Raw genomic sequence first — 16719 nt, forward strand, 5'->3', positions numbered from 1 at the left:
ATTAGTCACATGAGCAAGGCGCTCCCCAAAACCCCACCTAACAAGCAGCTCCCAGACAGCACTTTCAGTTCTAAAATTGGAAGCAAAACCTGAGCTGAGTTTCTTTATTTTGTTTGGGGCTTTTTTTTTTCTCCTTATCCCTGTACCTCTTCCTGATCTTACTCACACTTAGTGTTGGGGGAGAGAATTGCCTAAATCCCTTCAGGGCAGATGGAGAAATTGGAAAACCCTCACAACTGGCTAACCGGTCCCTAATTCCAACTGTGAAAAAATGAGCTCATTTAGGTTTTCAATTCCCTCTCCCCAGCTGATGGCAATGAGGCTCTGTTGCTAGCAGTAGAACATTAACTTAGTAAATTAATTAAACTTACTTAACAGCCCAGACTAAGGAGATTCGATATATGTACCAGTTATATCCCAGACATTCACTGTACAACGAACGTCCTTTCGCTTTAAGAAGAGAAGACAGACTGGGTTTCCAATGAGAAACAGCAGCACAGAATTAGAGAGAGTCTAAAAGTATGCAGTCTAGAGGAGGTGAACTATGGATATTAAAGAGTAGTGTCCCCCAACAGGTGTGATATTTATTCAAGAATAATCCTGGCTTTAGGCATTGTTGCAACTAACTCAAAGATTATTAGTAATAATAATGCATGATGGTTCATGCTTTCCTACAATTTTATGTGCAAGGGCTCATTTCAGCCTGTAAATTAGGCAGAAGAGTGAAGTAAGTAACCCAAAGAGATCAGGGGGATTTGCATAAAGCCAAACACAAATTTATTCAGTCTCAAGATCAGAACTGGGGTGTCTTGCTTCCTCAGCTGGGCCCTCAGGTTTGTAGGCCCTGACTGAACATTAGCCAGGAAGATGGCAGATCCCACAGGAAGGTGCAGGAGGCAGCAGGAAGGACAAGGGTCACCGACAGAGAGGCTATAAATCATGTCAAACCCTAGCTTCTTTCTTGAAACCAGTGTCAAAATAGTTTCTCAGACCATTTGCTAGAAATGATGACTGTATTTACCCAGCAAAGGCATGAATTCCATAACCATGTCCTAGATCTACGGAGTGACATTTGTGTATTCACATCACACCACCCAGAGCTAACACAGACTTGAGGCTGACCACTGAGCTTCTGTTCTCCTTTAATCAGAAACTCACTGCCCACGGCACCTAACACTGTGTTCTTTAGCATGACTGATATCTACTTGAAGTTGGTAAGGATCACAAAGTCTCAGGACTCTGGTGACTGGAGGTTTCATTGTGCTGTATATATACAAGGGAGGCTTGGGGCAGTCTTAGCATATAAAGCTGTGGAAGCAGGTGGATTATAATGGAATGCTGGTACAGAGCCTTACCATCCAAATGACACTCAGCGAACTTTGCTTACCCTTTTATAAAATACTTATAGTAATCTAGCACCTGTCTTTGTAGAGGTGGTGGAGACTTGAATGCAATGAACGTAATGACCAGTATTCAGTATGTACCCAATAAATATAACACTTGCTCCAGTATGAGATGGACATGTGTTAGCGTTCCAGGGGGAGCTGAAGAGAGTTAGTTGGGGTGGATATGACCAAAATACACTGTACATGTTTGCAAAATTCCTTAAGAATAAATATATAATTGTTTTAAAAATAAAACAGAGAAAACTAAAATGTTATACAATAGTTGAAAATGGGGAAACAGAGACAAACACAAAAACACAAAACGGATTTTTGCAAATAACTGATTTCAAAGCAACCTGAGGTTAATCAAGTCACTGAGGGGCTTACTAACCACGGGTTGTTTTCTCCTTCTTTGCTTCTATTTATTTTATTTTATTTTGGCTGCTGGGTTGGAGGAGATTCTTAGGCTAGTTTGTGTGAAGGTCTCCCTCTGTGTTTACATCATTAATCAATCATGAGACTCTCTGAAAGAAAGGAAGTTGGTTGACCACATAGCCACATTCCATGTGTGTTGGTTCCCAGGTGGCTACTTTTATTTCTGAAGGCTCATGAGCCAACTAATTAATAATCCCTCCTACAATATTTGGTGGGGATAATGTCAAGCTGAATTGTCTAAGTTCCCACAAGTCTCCATTTTCCCATAGTTGGTTGGGGAAAGGTGTTTGCCCGTCATTCCTCTCTGTCACCGGCCTCTGTGGTAATATTTTGTGTAAGTGATGCGAGGCACTCTGCCCTCCTTTAGATTGCCTGTTGCCAACAGATTGTCTTCTCTGTTTAGAGTCTCCTTTTCTGGAAGGTTCGCCCATTTTCTGGTGGCTTACAGTTTTGTTTCCTTTTTGTCTCTGATTACCTCACTAGAGATGTTTGTCATTTAAAGGCAATTGCTAACATTGGCAGAGAGTCCATGATATCTGAACTAGACCTTCCACGCAGGCAGAGCATAAGACCACCCGGTGCTACAAAGTGAGCCCCTGATCAAAGAAACAAAGCTAAAACTAGATTTACACTTACAAAACTTCAAAGTTTGGCGAACACTATTGTCCCATGTCTTCTTTCACAGAAATTTTATGAATGAGGAGGTAGAGTTGATCCAATTTGAAAAGAAATTGAAGTATATATAAACTGAGATATCAACAAATATATAGATATTGGTATGACTAACGATATAGGAGCATATGCATAAATAGTTAAGAGAATGTGGGGTAACTGTTTCACTCAACAGTGGTAATAATCATTTTAGAACCTACCATTAAATTCTGGACTCTCCATCCAATGCTCTTTCAGCTGATGTCATCAGACCCGAAAGAAAACAGGTAATAAGGTCCTATGCTCATTGGAATAAGTAATAAAATCTCCTTCTGGAATCTTCTTTCCCCACTTAAGCAGAACTAACCCTAACCCTAACCTGAATACAACCCCCACTTTCCATTTCCCCTTTCCAAGGCACATCACGCCCTTCCAGGCAGCAGCAGGCAAGGAAGAGGACCTTCTTTTCCTCTGGCTGAGCACAAATCTCTGGTAGAAGGCTCCTACCAAGACAGACTGCTCAGGACAGCACAAATTTGGACAGCCATGGGAAGAACTAGTTATTTCCTCTAGTGCAGGCAACTAGTATCTTAATGAGGAAATTGGTTTTCATCAGAACGTTAGTGTAACCATGCTGTCTAGCCACGGGCATGTTTGGTGATATCAGTCTGCATAAGGAACCGAACTCCTGACAGAAATGAAAACTCTGCAAAGTTACCAGCATGTTCACACTTTTTGAAAGTTGTTAGAAAGGGATTGAATCTCGAAAGCCATGGTATTACTTGTTATATTTTGTTGCTCTTTAAAACCTCAGGGTCCTTAGGAGTCTATGGTCTCTAAACCCCAGATCTATAGTAATTCTGGGGCATAAACCCCCTTCTTTTGAATAAACATTGTGCAATCTGCCATATTACTCTTTAACTTTTTTTTTTTTCATACTTGTGAATCTGTTTGGAAAGGAAAGAAAAAAGGACTGGGGGAAGCCTTCTGTTTTTCATAATGTCTAATCTTTCTCCCCATTGGCATTCACCAGATGCTGTTTTGGATCGGAAGATAAATATTCAAATCTAAGCAAGAACAAAGTGAGCTGTTTACCAGGCATTTTTTTTTTTCAGATGTTCTCTTGAACACTTGAAAAAGCAGAGATGCTTTGATATGCAGGCTGGCCGGAATCCATGACGGAACGGCCCCTCTGAGAGAGCTAGAGGCCTGTAGGCCATATCCAGCCTGCCTGTGCTTTGCACCAGCTCTGTGGATCCTAGTTGCCTATGCTGGTGGGAAAAGTCAAATTGCACAGGAAAGACACAGCTACCTGAGGAAGAGGCCTGAGAAGGACGAGAAGGCTGGCTCTGTCCAGTGATCTGGTGCCAAGAGACACTGGGGACTGTCTTCACAAAGGAAGAGGTAAGGCCAGGAGCCAGGCAGTCTCTTTGTCCCCATGGCAACCGTCAAATCACATTGCAAGTAGGTGTGCCTGCTGACTTCACAGCCGTCTTCGGTATCCTTCAGGTCACACAGGAAAGCCAAGGACACTGGAAAAGTCACCATGAGTTTAAGTAAACCTGTGGAAAGAACTCAAAGTTTCATGTAAAATTTCTTGTCATTTCAGGAATGATGCTCTTTTTGACCAAGGGAAAGGAAATTATCAGTCCATTTTTCAAGAAAGGAAAGATGTATTGTCAGCTAGTCTTGGACCTTGTCATTCCCGAAGGAAATTGTCTTCTATCCTTCACACATATGGAAACATACATTCACTTGCAGCGCACACACACGTGTAAATATATGCATATAATTTTAAAGTATCATATATACATATTATAAAGCAGAATATAAGAAACAGTCTTGTTAAAAAAAAAACTAATCCTCCTAAATCAAATGGACATGACTGTTCCAACAGCAAAAGACTAAAACGCTTATGGTACTTTTGAACTTACTTGCTGCTCTGGATTCTTTTTGTTCTTCATCCTCACAAATAACCACTTGGTGTTTAAAATGTCATGCAAGGGGCTAGAGAGATGGCAGTATATGTTCTCCCAGAGGACCAGGGTTTGATTCCCAACACTAACATGATGCCTCATAAGCATCTTTACCTACAGTCACCCCCTTCAGGCCTCCCTTAGTACAGGCATGTGCATGGCATGCAGACATATATGCAGGTAAGACAGGCATACATATGAAATAAAATATTTTAAATAGAAAGTCATATTATTAAAGATTTATATTTCTAAATGAGAGGCTATTAACTTTCATTTTTGAACATTAATAAATATAACCCATGATAAAATAGTCTGGGACCTGCTTTCTCCATCTAATTCTCAATGTTTGTGCACGATATCACTGCATGTAACTTCTGGGTATAGGCTCCCACTGACGTCACATGCACGCTGCCCAAAATGACTGGAATGAGCATATTGCTTCACAGTGGACTTTTGGGTAGTTCCAAATATTTCCCGCTACAGATATGAGCAAAGCTTTCTCTAGAATGAATGTCTATGAAGACAAAAGCTTGTAGGTACAATGTCAACTTGAAAAGAAACTACCATCTCTACCAAACAAATTGTTTCAAAAACAATTTGTGTATTCCTACTGCCTATAGATACTATATATAATGTATATGTATATTACATTACATATATCTTATCTTCACATGCCCCCCACCGACCCCACCAACCAACCTCCACCCACTCCCCAAGGATAGTTGAAGCCTTCCATCATCAAAGCATCATCAAAGCCTGTCACATAATTTGGGGGAGGGCCTAGGCCCTCCTTTGTATATCTGGGCTGAAATAGGATCCCTCCATAGAGAATGGGCTCCCAAAGTCCATTTTTATACTAGGGATAAATACCGGTTCCACTATTAAAGGCCCCATAGACTGCCCAGGCACACACATTCAGAGGGCTTGTTTCGGTCCAATGCTGGTTCCCCAGGTTTACGACTGGGATCCATGTCAGCTGTTTCTGTAGATTTCTCCAGCATGGTCATGACTGCTCATCCCCCCTCCTTCTCTATTACTCGATTCCAGGAGTTTGGCTCAGTGTTTAGCTGTGGGTGTCTGCTTCTGCTTCTATCAGCTACTGGATGAAGGCTCTAGGATGGCATATAAGGTAGTCATCAATCTCATTATAGGGGGAGGGCATCAAAGGCAGCCTCTCCACTACTGCCTAGATTCTTAGTTGGGGTCACCTTTGTGGATCTCTGGACATTTCCCTAGCGCCAGATTTCTCTTTAAACCTATAATGGCTCCCTCTATTATGGTATCACTTTTCTTGCTCTCCTCTATTCTTTTCCTGACTCAATCTTCCTGCTCTGTCATGCCCACCTCTTCCCTCTAACTCCCTTCCTTCCCCCCCACCCCCATGCTTCCAATTTGCTTGGAAGATCTTGTCCCTTTACCCTTCTCCAGGGGACCATGTATGTCTCTCTTAGGGTCCTCCTTGTTCACTAGCTTTTCTGGTGGTTGATGTCTTTGATCCATTTGGACTTAAGTTTCGTGCATGGCAATAGATATGGATCTATCTGCAGTCTTCTACACACCAGCATTCAGTTATGACAGCACTATTTGTTGAAGATGCTTTTTTTTCCATTGTATAATTTTAGCTGCTTTATCCAAAATCAGGTGCCCATAGGTATGTGGGTTAATATCAGGGTTTTCAATTTTATTCCATTGGCGTTGGTGTCTATTTTTGTGCTAATACCAAGTTGTTTTCAGGACTATAGCTGTATAATAGAGTTTGAATTCAGGGATGATGATGCCTCTGGAAGTTCCCTTATTGTACAGGGTTATTTTGTCTATCCTGGGTCTTTTGTTTTTCCATATAAAGGTGAGTATTATTCTTTCAAGTGCTATGAAGAATTGTCTGGGATTTTGATGGGGATTGCATTGAGTCTGTAGATTGCTTTTGGCAAGATTGCCATTTTTACTATGTTGATCCTACCTAATTTAAATTTTTATCATTACTTTTTATGTTGAGAAGTTTTTACATTTAATTATAATTCATGACTCTCTTGTGAAGTTTCTGTTGTCATATGACTATTTTTCAACTTTAAAAATGTATCTTTTCCCTATTGGTCTGGAATTTTGGGGTTCTCTAGAAGTTACTATCACCTCCTCCAAGTTTTTGGCTAGACTTCTCCATCCTCATGGAACTCCTTGCTTAGCTCTGTGTATTATAATGGCCAGTCATATTTCATATGACTGAAAAGCGAGTATTTTGCCTCATTTCTTTCTGGGACAAGGAAGAGATGTAAAGCCACAATAAGAAAGGAATGACCCCAGCATTCAGGACAGGCAGGCAACAAGTAGATCTGTGACCTCAAGACCAGTCTGGTCTATGTAGTAGTTGATTGTAGGCCAACTAGTGTTCCATTGTCCAACTCTAGCTCCAGCAAAAGAACAACAAAATTGCAAAATGACAGTAACCTTTAATTGGAAGAAGAACAAATGTCCGGTAAGGTGTTTTTATAGGAACTGTCTGAAGATCGTAAAGCAGACAAAAAAGAAAAGTCTCTGTGGCCTGATACATCTGCAGCTAGCCTGTCCTTACATAGCACTGGAGCTATGATTGTCTGCCTCATCACTGTGCTAGCAGCAAGAATCACATGAGCTAAGTACAGGCAACAGGGTTTGCAGTTATGCAATCACACCCAAATGTTATCATTGATGCTATAGCATCCCAAAGCACCTTGACACCTAGGACATTCTCTGTGAATGTGTTTCGAATGCATAATTGCAATAAAAATGACTGACAGTAGAATCCCCATGTAGGTAGACAAAACATGGGAACTTTCTAGTTCATAAGCCCCAAGGCAAATAAAAACAGGCTCAACACCTATAGCATAATGAATTCATTATAGGTGATTAAGTGGATGCAAATTGACAAGGTGGATTATGAAAAGCACCGAAGGCTGGGGGATCAAAATCCATGGGTTTTATTCAAAGTTCTGCCACTAAATAGCTCTGTGACCTTAATCGCTTTAGCTCTTCATGCCTCATGGAAAAGTTAGTTTCCATGCAAAAGTCATTTGGTATAATCCAAGTAAATGCAAAAAAAAGAAAAAGAAAAAGAAAGAAAGAAAGTGAAGATCAAAGATCTTGAGCACTTTTAAACAAAGGTGAAATGTGAATTTCATCTAACTGGATGTTTTAGCACCCATCATATGGAAAACAATATTCTTTGGCTGGAAGTGCAATTTGGGAGAGTAAAGATAAATGACCCCCAAAGCAGCAAGGGAACTTTTCTCATCTCTATCTTTAATTCCCCATCATTTTCTAAAAAGGGAACACATTAGTACCATGGCATTGGAACAAGCAAACTGTAATTAGGAAAGTTTGCATCCTAAGACGTTTATCTATAATCTGGGATAGGAAACATCCCTCTATCTTGCAAAATCAAACTGAAAGTATTTCAAACCGAGGGACAGAATTCAAAGTGACCTTGCTAAATCTGAGAAGTTAACCAAAAATAAACAAACAAAAGACCAAATGAAAAGAGGGAGGAAGTTGGCTGCAGAAGGAGAACGAAGCTGCGTAAGCAGGAAGAGAAAGTTACCGTTGTGTACAGTCAGTTTAGGAACACAGAGGCATACTTGCCATATGCATGTACATAAACATGCCAGTGCACACACACTAATGTATGCATACATACATACCACACACATGCCCTCAATTCATACACACAGGCACACGATTTGCATACATGAACGTATACGTGAATGTCGTATAGAAATTTTCTCCAAAATAAAATATTTCATCCAGGCATCCAGGCAAGCTCTCATGAACCTGGGAAACAAACTACTCAAAAAGTTAGGAAGTCCCTGAAACTGACCAGATTTACTAGGTTCCTCTTTCCCTATGCATATATAAGTAGCAGAACTGCTGAGAGAGGCTTTCAGACAAGCTGAGCCTCTGGAAGAGGTAGAGACCAGCTGAGTTCCCAGCGGTGGGGGAGTCTCTGTTCCTGCAAGTAAGCCCTCACCCATGGACGTTGATGGTACCCTGACTTAGTGTGTTACATGCTCCATATCTGGGGTGAGGAGGCATTTGCTCCCTAGAAATAATGTCACACAGCAGATACATATATACCATAAGAACATGCACATCACATGTACATACACACACACACACACAGGAGGGGTAAATAGTATTTAATAGAAAGTGCTATGATGTTAATGACAAATCTAGGACCAAATTATAGGCATGTTGGTGATGCTCCCTAACATATCTAGAACTTACTTAATAAGACAAGCTACCTGGTTTTGGAGCTTTCAATTAGGCAACCAGAGGAGAAGGAAGCCAGAGAAGAAACATCAAAATGTGTGTATAGAAAGTTTCAGACAACGTGAATGCTGAGAATCTATATTTCTAATGAATTTACAGGCGATGCTGGAGAAGTAGCTAGCTGCAGGGCACAAGCATGCTACAGCTTTCCAAAGGCCACTGGCTGGTTAACATTGAAACGGTTCAGGAGGGTAGTACTAGCAACACAGAAAGATGGATTCTCTAAGAATGGCAGCTGAGATACAGGTGTGAGGATTGCTCCTCTGACATCCTCTGAAATAAAAAGATTCCCAGTGGTGTTCTTTATATATAGTCCTACAAAGCAAGAGGATCACTAGTGGCTCTTAGCAGTTTCTCACACCCAGCTCCTATTACGGGCTCACTTTCACAGGAGGAAATGAAAGCGTACTCATACACACAGCATTTGCTATAGTCAGCTTCAGAAGGCTTGAAGACTCCCCACACCTCCACCTGGGTTTTACTTAGGTAAGGAACCATGAAGTTGGGACTTTTCAAAGACCCTTTTTAACGGAAGAGAAATGTATGGTTGTGCAATTGATGAGTGTTTGGTGACACCTAGTGGCCATGGTAAGGGCTACAGCCTTTTCAAAGTCCAGAGAATCGATTCTAAATATTGATTCTCAATTTCTAAAACTTAATCAAATCCTTTGTAAAATACTAACTTAATCTTTCCCATATGAGTTATCAAAATTATAATAGCAAAACTTATCTTACCCTGAACACTTCATTGATTTTGTTTTCCCCTCTGGACTTCTGATTAAGATTTACTGTTAAATGGAGCTCTAAAGTTTATTAATTTGTGATAAGTATATGAGAAAGTTTAAAAAAAGAAAGAACCTGAAGAGACTCTCTCTGTTCCCAAGACCCAGTCCTCAGGGTATTCCCTAGTGGCAGCCCCCACCCCCATCCCCGCTGTCCGTGCCTCCTGTGGATCCCACAGACCATCATACCCCATCCCCCACCCCTCCCACTCTTGTTCCATCCCCCAACTCAGGCAGACAGGCCCTGCTCAACCACAGGCTACACCTGCCAGAAGACCATGTAGGCCGCCTGTGGACCTTCTCCACTCTCTGTGTTCCCCAGACCCAAGGTCTTCTTCCCTGGTGCTGCAACACTAACGGCAGCCTTGTCCACACCTCCCGTGGATATCACAGATCATCTCCACCTGGCCTCCCTTCCCCCTCATCTCTGTCCCACCCAACTCCGGAAGATGCCCCCTGCTCAGCCACAGGACGTGACAGCAGGCCCTGGATATTCCAACATAGCCAAAGCATAGGGAAAAGACCTGAAAACCAACTATGAAGATGATAGACAACTACAAAGATGAAGAAAGGGATATACCCCTTAAGGAAATCCAGAAAAACACCAACAACTGGAGAAATGAATAAATCCTTCAAAGAAAGCCAAGGAAACATGAAAAACAACAGGAAGAAACGAGTAACGTCCTTAAAGAGAGGCAAGGGGGAAAAAGTTAAAAGAAACAAATAACACTGTCCTGAAAAAGGAAATAGAAGAAATAGAAGAAACACAAACAGAGGAAATTCTAGAAATGATAAATTTGAGGATGTGAACAGCAACTACGGAGGCAAACCACCAACAGAATACAAGCAATGAAGAGAAAATCTCGGATATTGAAGATACAACAGAAGAAATGGATACAAAGAAAGCCTTAAATCTAAAAATCCCTGACACAAAAGCATCCAGGAAATTGGAGACACTAAAAGAAGACCAAACATAAGAAGAATGGGAATAGTCAAAGCAGCTCAAAAGGCCCAGAAAATTTTCAACAAACTCATAAAGAAAAAATTTCTAACCTAAAGACGATGCGTATAAATGTACAAGCAACTTACACTTTTGTACATAGGAAGAGTCACAGTGCATCAAATGGCATATATGTTGTCTCTGATGAACCTTGGGTTTCTTACTGTGGAGTTGGTCTCCCTTCCTCACACTGAGGACAACAGAAACTGTTTCTGGTGTGTGAAACTAGGATTGTCTTCATATTCTTTTCATCATTCTTCCTTCTCCTCTTCCTCCCTCTCCCCATCCTCCTCCCCCCTCCTTTCCTCCTGCCTAACATAACACAGTCCAATTCACCATCATAATAGAATAACATCTCATACCATTATTGCCCAAATTTAGGTGGATTGCTCTATCCATAACTTTGTAAATCCTTAGCCTCTATTCAAGTTTTTTGGGGGAAAATGGGGGGGAGGGAACAGGAACTAAAAATCAATACACAGACAGCGTATCTATAAATACTGAATTACAGAGTGTAATTTCTAAAGTGTGGAAAGTTCAGTGCCTAGGGATATGCAAACAGAACACTCATTCGGCTTGACTGGGGCTCTCTCAAAAGAAACATGGCCCTGTGATAATAGAGTCATTTTCTCCTGTTGGGATTTTCCTCCTTGAAGCTCAATAGGCAGTTACCATGTGTTGTGAAGCCTCAAGCTTTGCACACTCCTCCTCCTCCTCCTTGAAGATGGGGCTTCACATTCTACAATCCATAGGATGGCCATACCTTAAAGCATTGAGCTGTCATGGCTTTTACTCGACGTTAAAGAAAAATGTGAATGGCAAGCCTTGCCTAAAAGAATCAAGGAACTGAGTTTAAACCCAATATTCAAGAGGTGTCCAGTGAGAAGGCAGTTGGTAGCCTTCTTTTGGTCTATGTATGTGTTCTGTACATGTATGTAGTACATGTGTGTGAGTGTTGGTGTGTGTGTGCATGTGTGTAGGATGGTATACTCTTCTAGCTGTATGTGTGTGGAGGCCAGAAGGAGGCTTCCTGTGTCCTCTCCTTCTCTGCCCTCTTTATATTTTTAGACAGGCTTACTGAAGCTAAAGCTTACCTCTTAGTCAGAGTGCCGACCTAGCAAGTTCCCCGGGATCCAACTGGCTCAGCACATCTACCCACTGCTGAGTCAGAGTCATGGATCATTGTAGTGAGATAGTTCTGTGGCACTGACCACGCCCATTGGGGGTGGAGCCATGGGCGGAGTGACTTGTGGAAGGAGGTCAGAGGGAGAGCCAGGAAAGGTCCTCTTTCTGGCATGACTCGGATAGGAGAGGATCGGGTTGAATTTCCTGGTGTTCATCTGTCTAGGTTGTAAGTTATTTCTCCCTGAATAAACATCTATTCGGCCTATTTGTTTATCCTGATCCTTATTTAACCGCATTAGATCATTAGCGCAACTTTAACATGGATGCAGAGATTCTGAACACACGTCCTCTTCACACAAAGCCTACAACTTACCCTCTGAGCCATCTCCTCAGGACCGTGCTACCATTTTTGATGGAAAAGAAAAAAAATCTATTTCCAGTTGTAGTCAATTCAGCACTAAAGCAGAAAAAGCCAAAGAATATGGTCTTCACATAAATGTGTGACATTTTTGCTCACCATCTAGGGGCAGAACCAAGCAGCTGAAGGCAGACACTGTTGCATTAGGCAAGATTTGGCACGGAGCACCACACACGGCAGCTGAGATGTTCCCTGGAGAAAATCCTGCTCCAAACACATGCAAAAGCCTTCCACCCAGGCAGCCTTCAGAGACAAAATCCCAAGCTCATTATTTAGGAGGCAAATCGTGGCTTAGTGCACACAAAGCTCAACCCTCACTTCCTTACTGTGCAAATTTCTCCACCCCTGCAGGTACAAAACTGACCCCAGCATCTCGGTTTTGTTGGGGAACTCTTAAAACCTATAGTCACTTTGTATTAATAACTAATGAAGATTTGAAACTTTTAAATTTTCTATTCAAACATTTATATCCATTCAAAAAGAACGAATGGAAACAGAGGTTTAAGTTCCTCCAACTACTTAGAAGGATCTCCAGAGAAACCCATGTATGAAGTCTCTTCAACTCTTTATCAAACATGTTTTCTGTGTATGTGCATGTGTGCATGTGTGTATAACACATGTATATAATGTATAACTACATTATATAAAAGGGAATCATTATCTTGAAACTCTTATTTAAAATCACAGCACATATATTTTCCCAAACTTTCATAAATTCTGTGCATTTTGATAGATAACTAGAATCTTATAAATTTTTCCTCAGTGTAAAAAACATTAATATCTAAAACCTCCAGCGAATTGTCTACTTTTCTCACTATTAATGAGTACTATAGTAAAGACATATTTTAAGGTTCTTGGGTCAGTAAAACTGGTCCAGACCGCTGAGACACTTTAAGAGGAGGAGCTTCAATCTTCCCTGGCACCTTCCCACTGGAGGGATGGAGTTCCTTCTATAAGCACCTGGCCACGCAAGGGTGATGTCTCCTGCTGTAGGTACATTTTGTGGTGCCCTTTCACCATTAGAATCATGGTCTCTTGAGGAGTTGGGAGAATTTATGGGTTATCCAGCCCATACCCTTTATAAATAAGGAAGCCAAATATTAGGGGGAATCACAGAGCTACATTAGAAAATAAATACATTCTAGGTTTAACCAGCACACTGTACCTTGGCACTGGCATATTATTGGTGAAGTATGGATTCATCTGTGAACTGTTACAGAATGGCAAAAACTAGTCCTATCAAATAGGTTTTAAATAATACAAGTCAGCATATGTCTAGAATAGGTGAACACATTCATATTCTTATACAACCAGATAATGAGCTTTAGCAAGAGATATTACTAAATTTAAAACACATGTCCAATGAAATTGTTGCATAGAAGCAAATTACAATCAAATACTTAGAGAATGTATGGGATTTCTCTGATGAAAAATGAAGACAAATAAACAAAATGTCACAAAGACAAGCCTGAGGAAGAAATTGTGACTGTGAGAGGTCACCCAGGCTCTTTTTTCCTACTATCCTACAGTGATGCTGGTGCCCCCCCCCCCTAAAATTGAGAGTAACAATAATATGCTTTATAGAGAAAGTGTTCTGCCTCATCCTCTCCACTTACCAAAGTTCCCAGTCACTGAAGCCACATTAGCTCTCAGCTCGAGAAGGAGAGCCGACGAGGCCCATCCTCTGTTGTGATCATATCCTGTGATAGGATACGCCCCTGCAGGAAGTAAAGGGACCATGCACTGGAGGACTGTACTGTTACCAGAGACACCTACACATGGTGACATCCCAATGAAAATGTCAACATTTGCAGCCCCTGAGATTTGGGCCACTGTAAACATTAAGGTGTCATGACTCCGTGACACAGAAAGTAATTCTGGGGTAAAGACACTACTATAACCAACAAGTCCCGTGTGGTACAAAACCCCATCCACCTCTATTTCCAGAGCCATGGAGCCATTTCCTGCAGGAACAATGCACTGGATGAGCTCAGAACTGCTGTTCACTGTTATGCAAGCCTGCTGGCCAATGTAGACAGATGTAGCATTCCATCCTCTGAGAGCTGTGCCTTTTATGGCCAACAGACTTCCACCATGGATGCTGAAATCCTTAGGAAAATAATCAAACACCTGAGGCACAATGAAGAAGTTCCTATAAACACTGTCCAGGCAGGCATATCCATTGCTTGTATGAACAACTGACAGGTAGTGGAACCCTGGGGTCAAATCGCTCATCTGGCATGCCATGTGGCTGGTATTGAGGAAAGTTGTGCGGCAAGGAAGTTGATCATCCACAAACACTGTTGGTTCAGCATCAACGGTCCCTAACCTCTGACCCCTCATCAGCAATGTGGTTAGAGAACCATTGATGCTTGTAGTCATGGTATCCACAACAGGAGTTGTTTCTTCCTGCATCAAGAGTGTACAGTTCCCCTCACATTTGCTGGCCAGCCCATTGACCAGAACTGTGACATTTAGAGCAAATGACACTTCAGGAAAGTGGTCGCCCACCAACTTGGTCCGACATAGGACTGTGTGGTCTCCCAAACTCAAAATCACACAAGCAAAGGGGCCTGAAAGGTCAACATGAACTGAGCTCCTTCTAGTACTGAAGGCAACACCCTTCACAGTGAGTACTGTGCCACCACACACAGAGCCCTGTGTTGGGAAGATGGCCGTTATCCGAGGTGACAACTCAAATTTCTGGGGCACTGAAGACATATTGGCAAACCCCATCCACTTGTGACGAACTTGTAGAGGATAGAGCCCTGCTTCCAAACTGCAGAGAGGAAAGGAACACCCTGACAAGCTCGTGTTATCCACAAAAGATTGTACTTCCAGGTCACATAGCAAGGTTCCCAAAAGAATGACTGAATCAGAAAGGCTCTTTCCTTGCACACAGAACCTCAGGCTGTTGTTGGTGAGTTCTCCCCACATAGCAGTGACCACTGGTGTAGTTGCTGCTTCATACATGAAAGTAAGTCCCTTCCCCACCAAGCTGGGTCCATGTCGGGAGGAAGTGTTGCCGACCCAGATCTCCACAGAAGCTGGTACAGTGAGGACATCTGCCCGGGGTGGCAGTACAGCTGGAGGAGTCTCACACCAGATGTTCACGTCCGTTAAGTTCACAACACTACAAGGCTGATTGTCCACGAGTACCCAAATCAGAGCCGGGTCGCTGCCGAGTCCTATTCCTGAAAGGCTGAGGACGGTTCCTCCTAAAATGTAAACATGGAAGACACAGATTAAAAGCCAGCAGAAAGGCTCAGCAGCTAAATGCTTCCATTGCAAAGTCTGAGGAGGACCACATGATGATAAGAGAGAACCAACCTCTGACCTCTTCATGACTACTAGGGATGTGCTCATACATATACACACAGAGACACACATACACACAGAGAGATACACATATGTACACACACTAAGACACACACACACACGCTAATATTCCAAATAGGAACTGCAGTACCTGTACAGATACAATGCAATTACGTGGAAAGTGGTGTGTACACTTTTCGTCCTCATCACGGCCAGTGCTCAGATATGACAAAATCCACATAGCAGTAAAGCAATTTAAATAGTTTGGTAAGAACACTTTTTAAAATGTATTTGTTTTTATGTTATTTGTATGGGTATTTTGCCTGCATGTGTGTCTGTGTACCACTGTATAATGTGCCCATGGAGGTCAGAAGATGACATGACAGATTCTCTGGAACTGGAATTACAGACCCATGTAAGCTACATGGATGATGGGACCTGAGCCAAGTCCTCTGCAGGAGCAAGTGATCTTAATCACCTACGATCAAACTCTAAGAGCAATACTTTTCCGTGTTTAAGACAAAACCTTACGATACTGTTGTATGTCTTAGAAAGCTATACTACTCTAAACTTATATGTAAATGAAAAATAAACTCTTTCGTTTTCTTGCCATCTGTTATATTAACTGACATAACAGTTCTAAATTCCCATACTGGATTTGTGTTTCTATTTTTCTCCCTTCGTCTTTCATCCTTACAGGCAAGTGCAGAGACAAAAGGCTCCTCCATCCTCTCCTTGCATATGCAATATCTAAGACTATTTATTGCAGGAGGCTTGCCCATCCCTTCCTGCTTGAGTGTAGTGTCCATTGGGCGTTTCAACATTTCCTGTAGGAATAAACGCCAGCCACCTCTCCTTTTTTATACTAGTTGATTTCTGGAACTCACAGAGCCAAAGTCCCATGACTCTCCACCCTTCACATAAGAGCATCGTTGACCTGAGAACCAAGGGAAATGTTTCTCCCTGGCACCTGCAGCCCTGACCCACTAGCTCATTAGCCCAGGAATGGAATCTGAATATTCAGTAAAGCAACTTGCTGGACAAATAATGTGTAATGTGAGAAGTACTCACCCAGAAGAGACCCAGAGTGAGGCTCCATGCTGAGAACTTCAGTGAGGTACTGGATGTGGAGATCAACCCTAGAGAAAACAGTCGTGTTCGGAAATAGCATGGAGACGAGCAAAACAGAATGGAGACATGTTTGGAAAGGGGGGAGCAATGATGGAGAGCAAGTATCACTGACCCTGCTCACAGAGAACAAACAGTGAAGAGATGGGTGGGGCACTAACCCGGGCCAGTCCTCAAGTGCCACACAGGTTAGATACTT

At 42.0% G+C, this 16719-nt stretch overlaps 1 protein-coding gene across 1 annotated transcript in view; it reads right to left on the reverse strand.

Annotated features, from left to right (window-relative positions):
* Pkhd1 (PKHD1 ciliary IPT domain containing fibrocystin/polyductin) overlaps positions 1 to 16719 on the reverse strand; it is a 374971-nt gene that overhangs the window by 304837 nt on the left and 53415 nt on the right. Inside the window, exons 29-32 of the mRNA XM_051204291.1 lie at positions 16464 to 16531; positions 13691 to 15292; positions 12174 to 12317; positions 3784 to 4003 (exon numbers count right to left, since the gene is read on the reverse strand). Coding sequence (XP_051060248.1) covers positions 3784 to 4003; positions 12174 to 12317; positions 13691 to 15292; positions 16464 to 16531 — 2034 coding nt within the window. The remainder of the gene's footprint in view (positions 1 to 3783; positions 4004 to 12173; positions 12318 to 13690; positions 15293 to 16463; positions 16532 to 16719) is intronic.

Source organism: Phodopus roborovskii, unplaced genomic scaffold, assembly GCF_943737965.1.
Source record: "Phodopus roborovskii unplaced genomic scaffold, PHOROB, whole genome shotgun sequence".
Taxonomy (NCBI): Eukaryota; Metazoa; Chordata; class Mammalia; order Rodentia; family Cricetidae; genus Phodopus; species Phodopus roborovskii.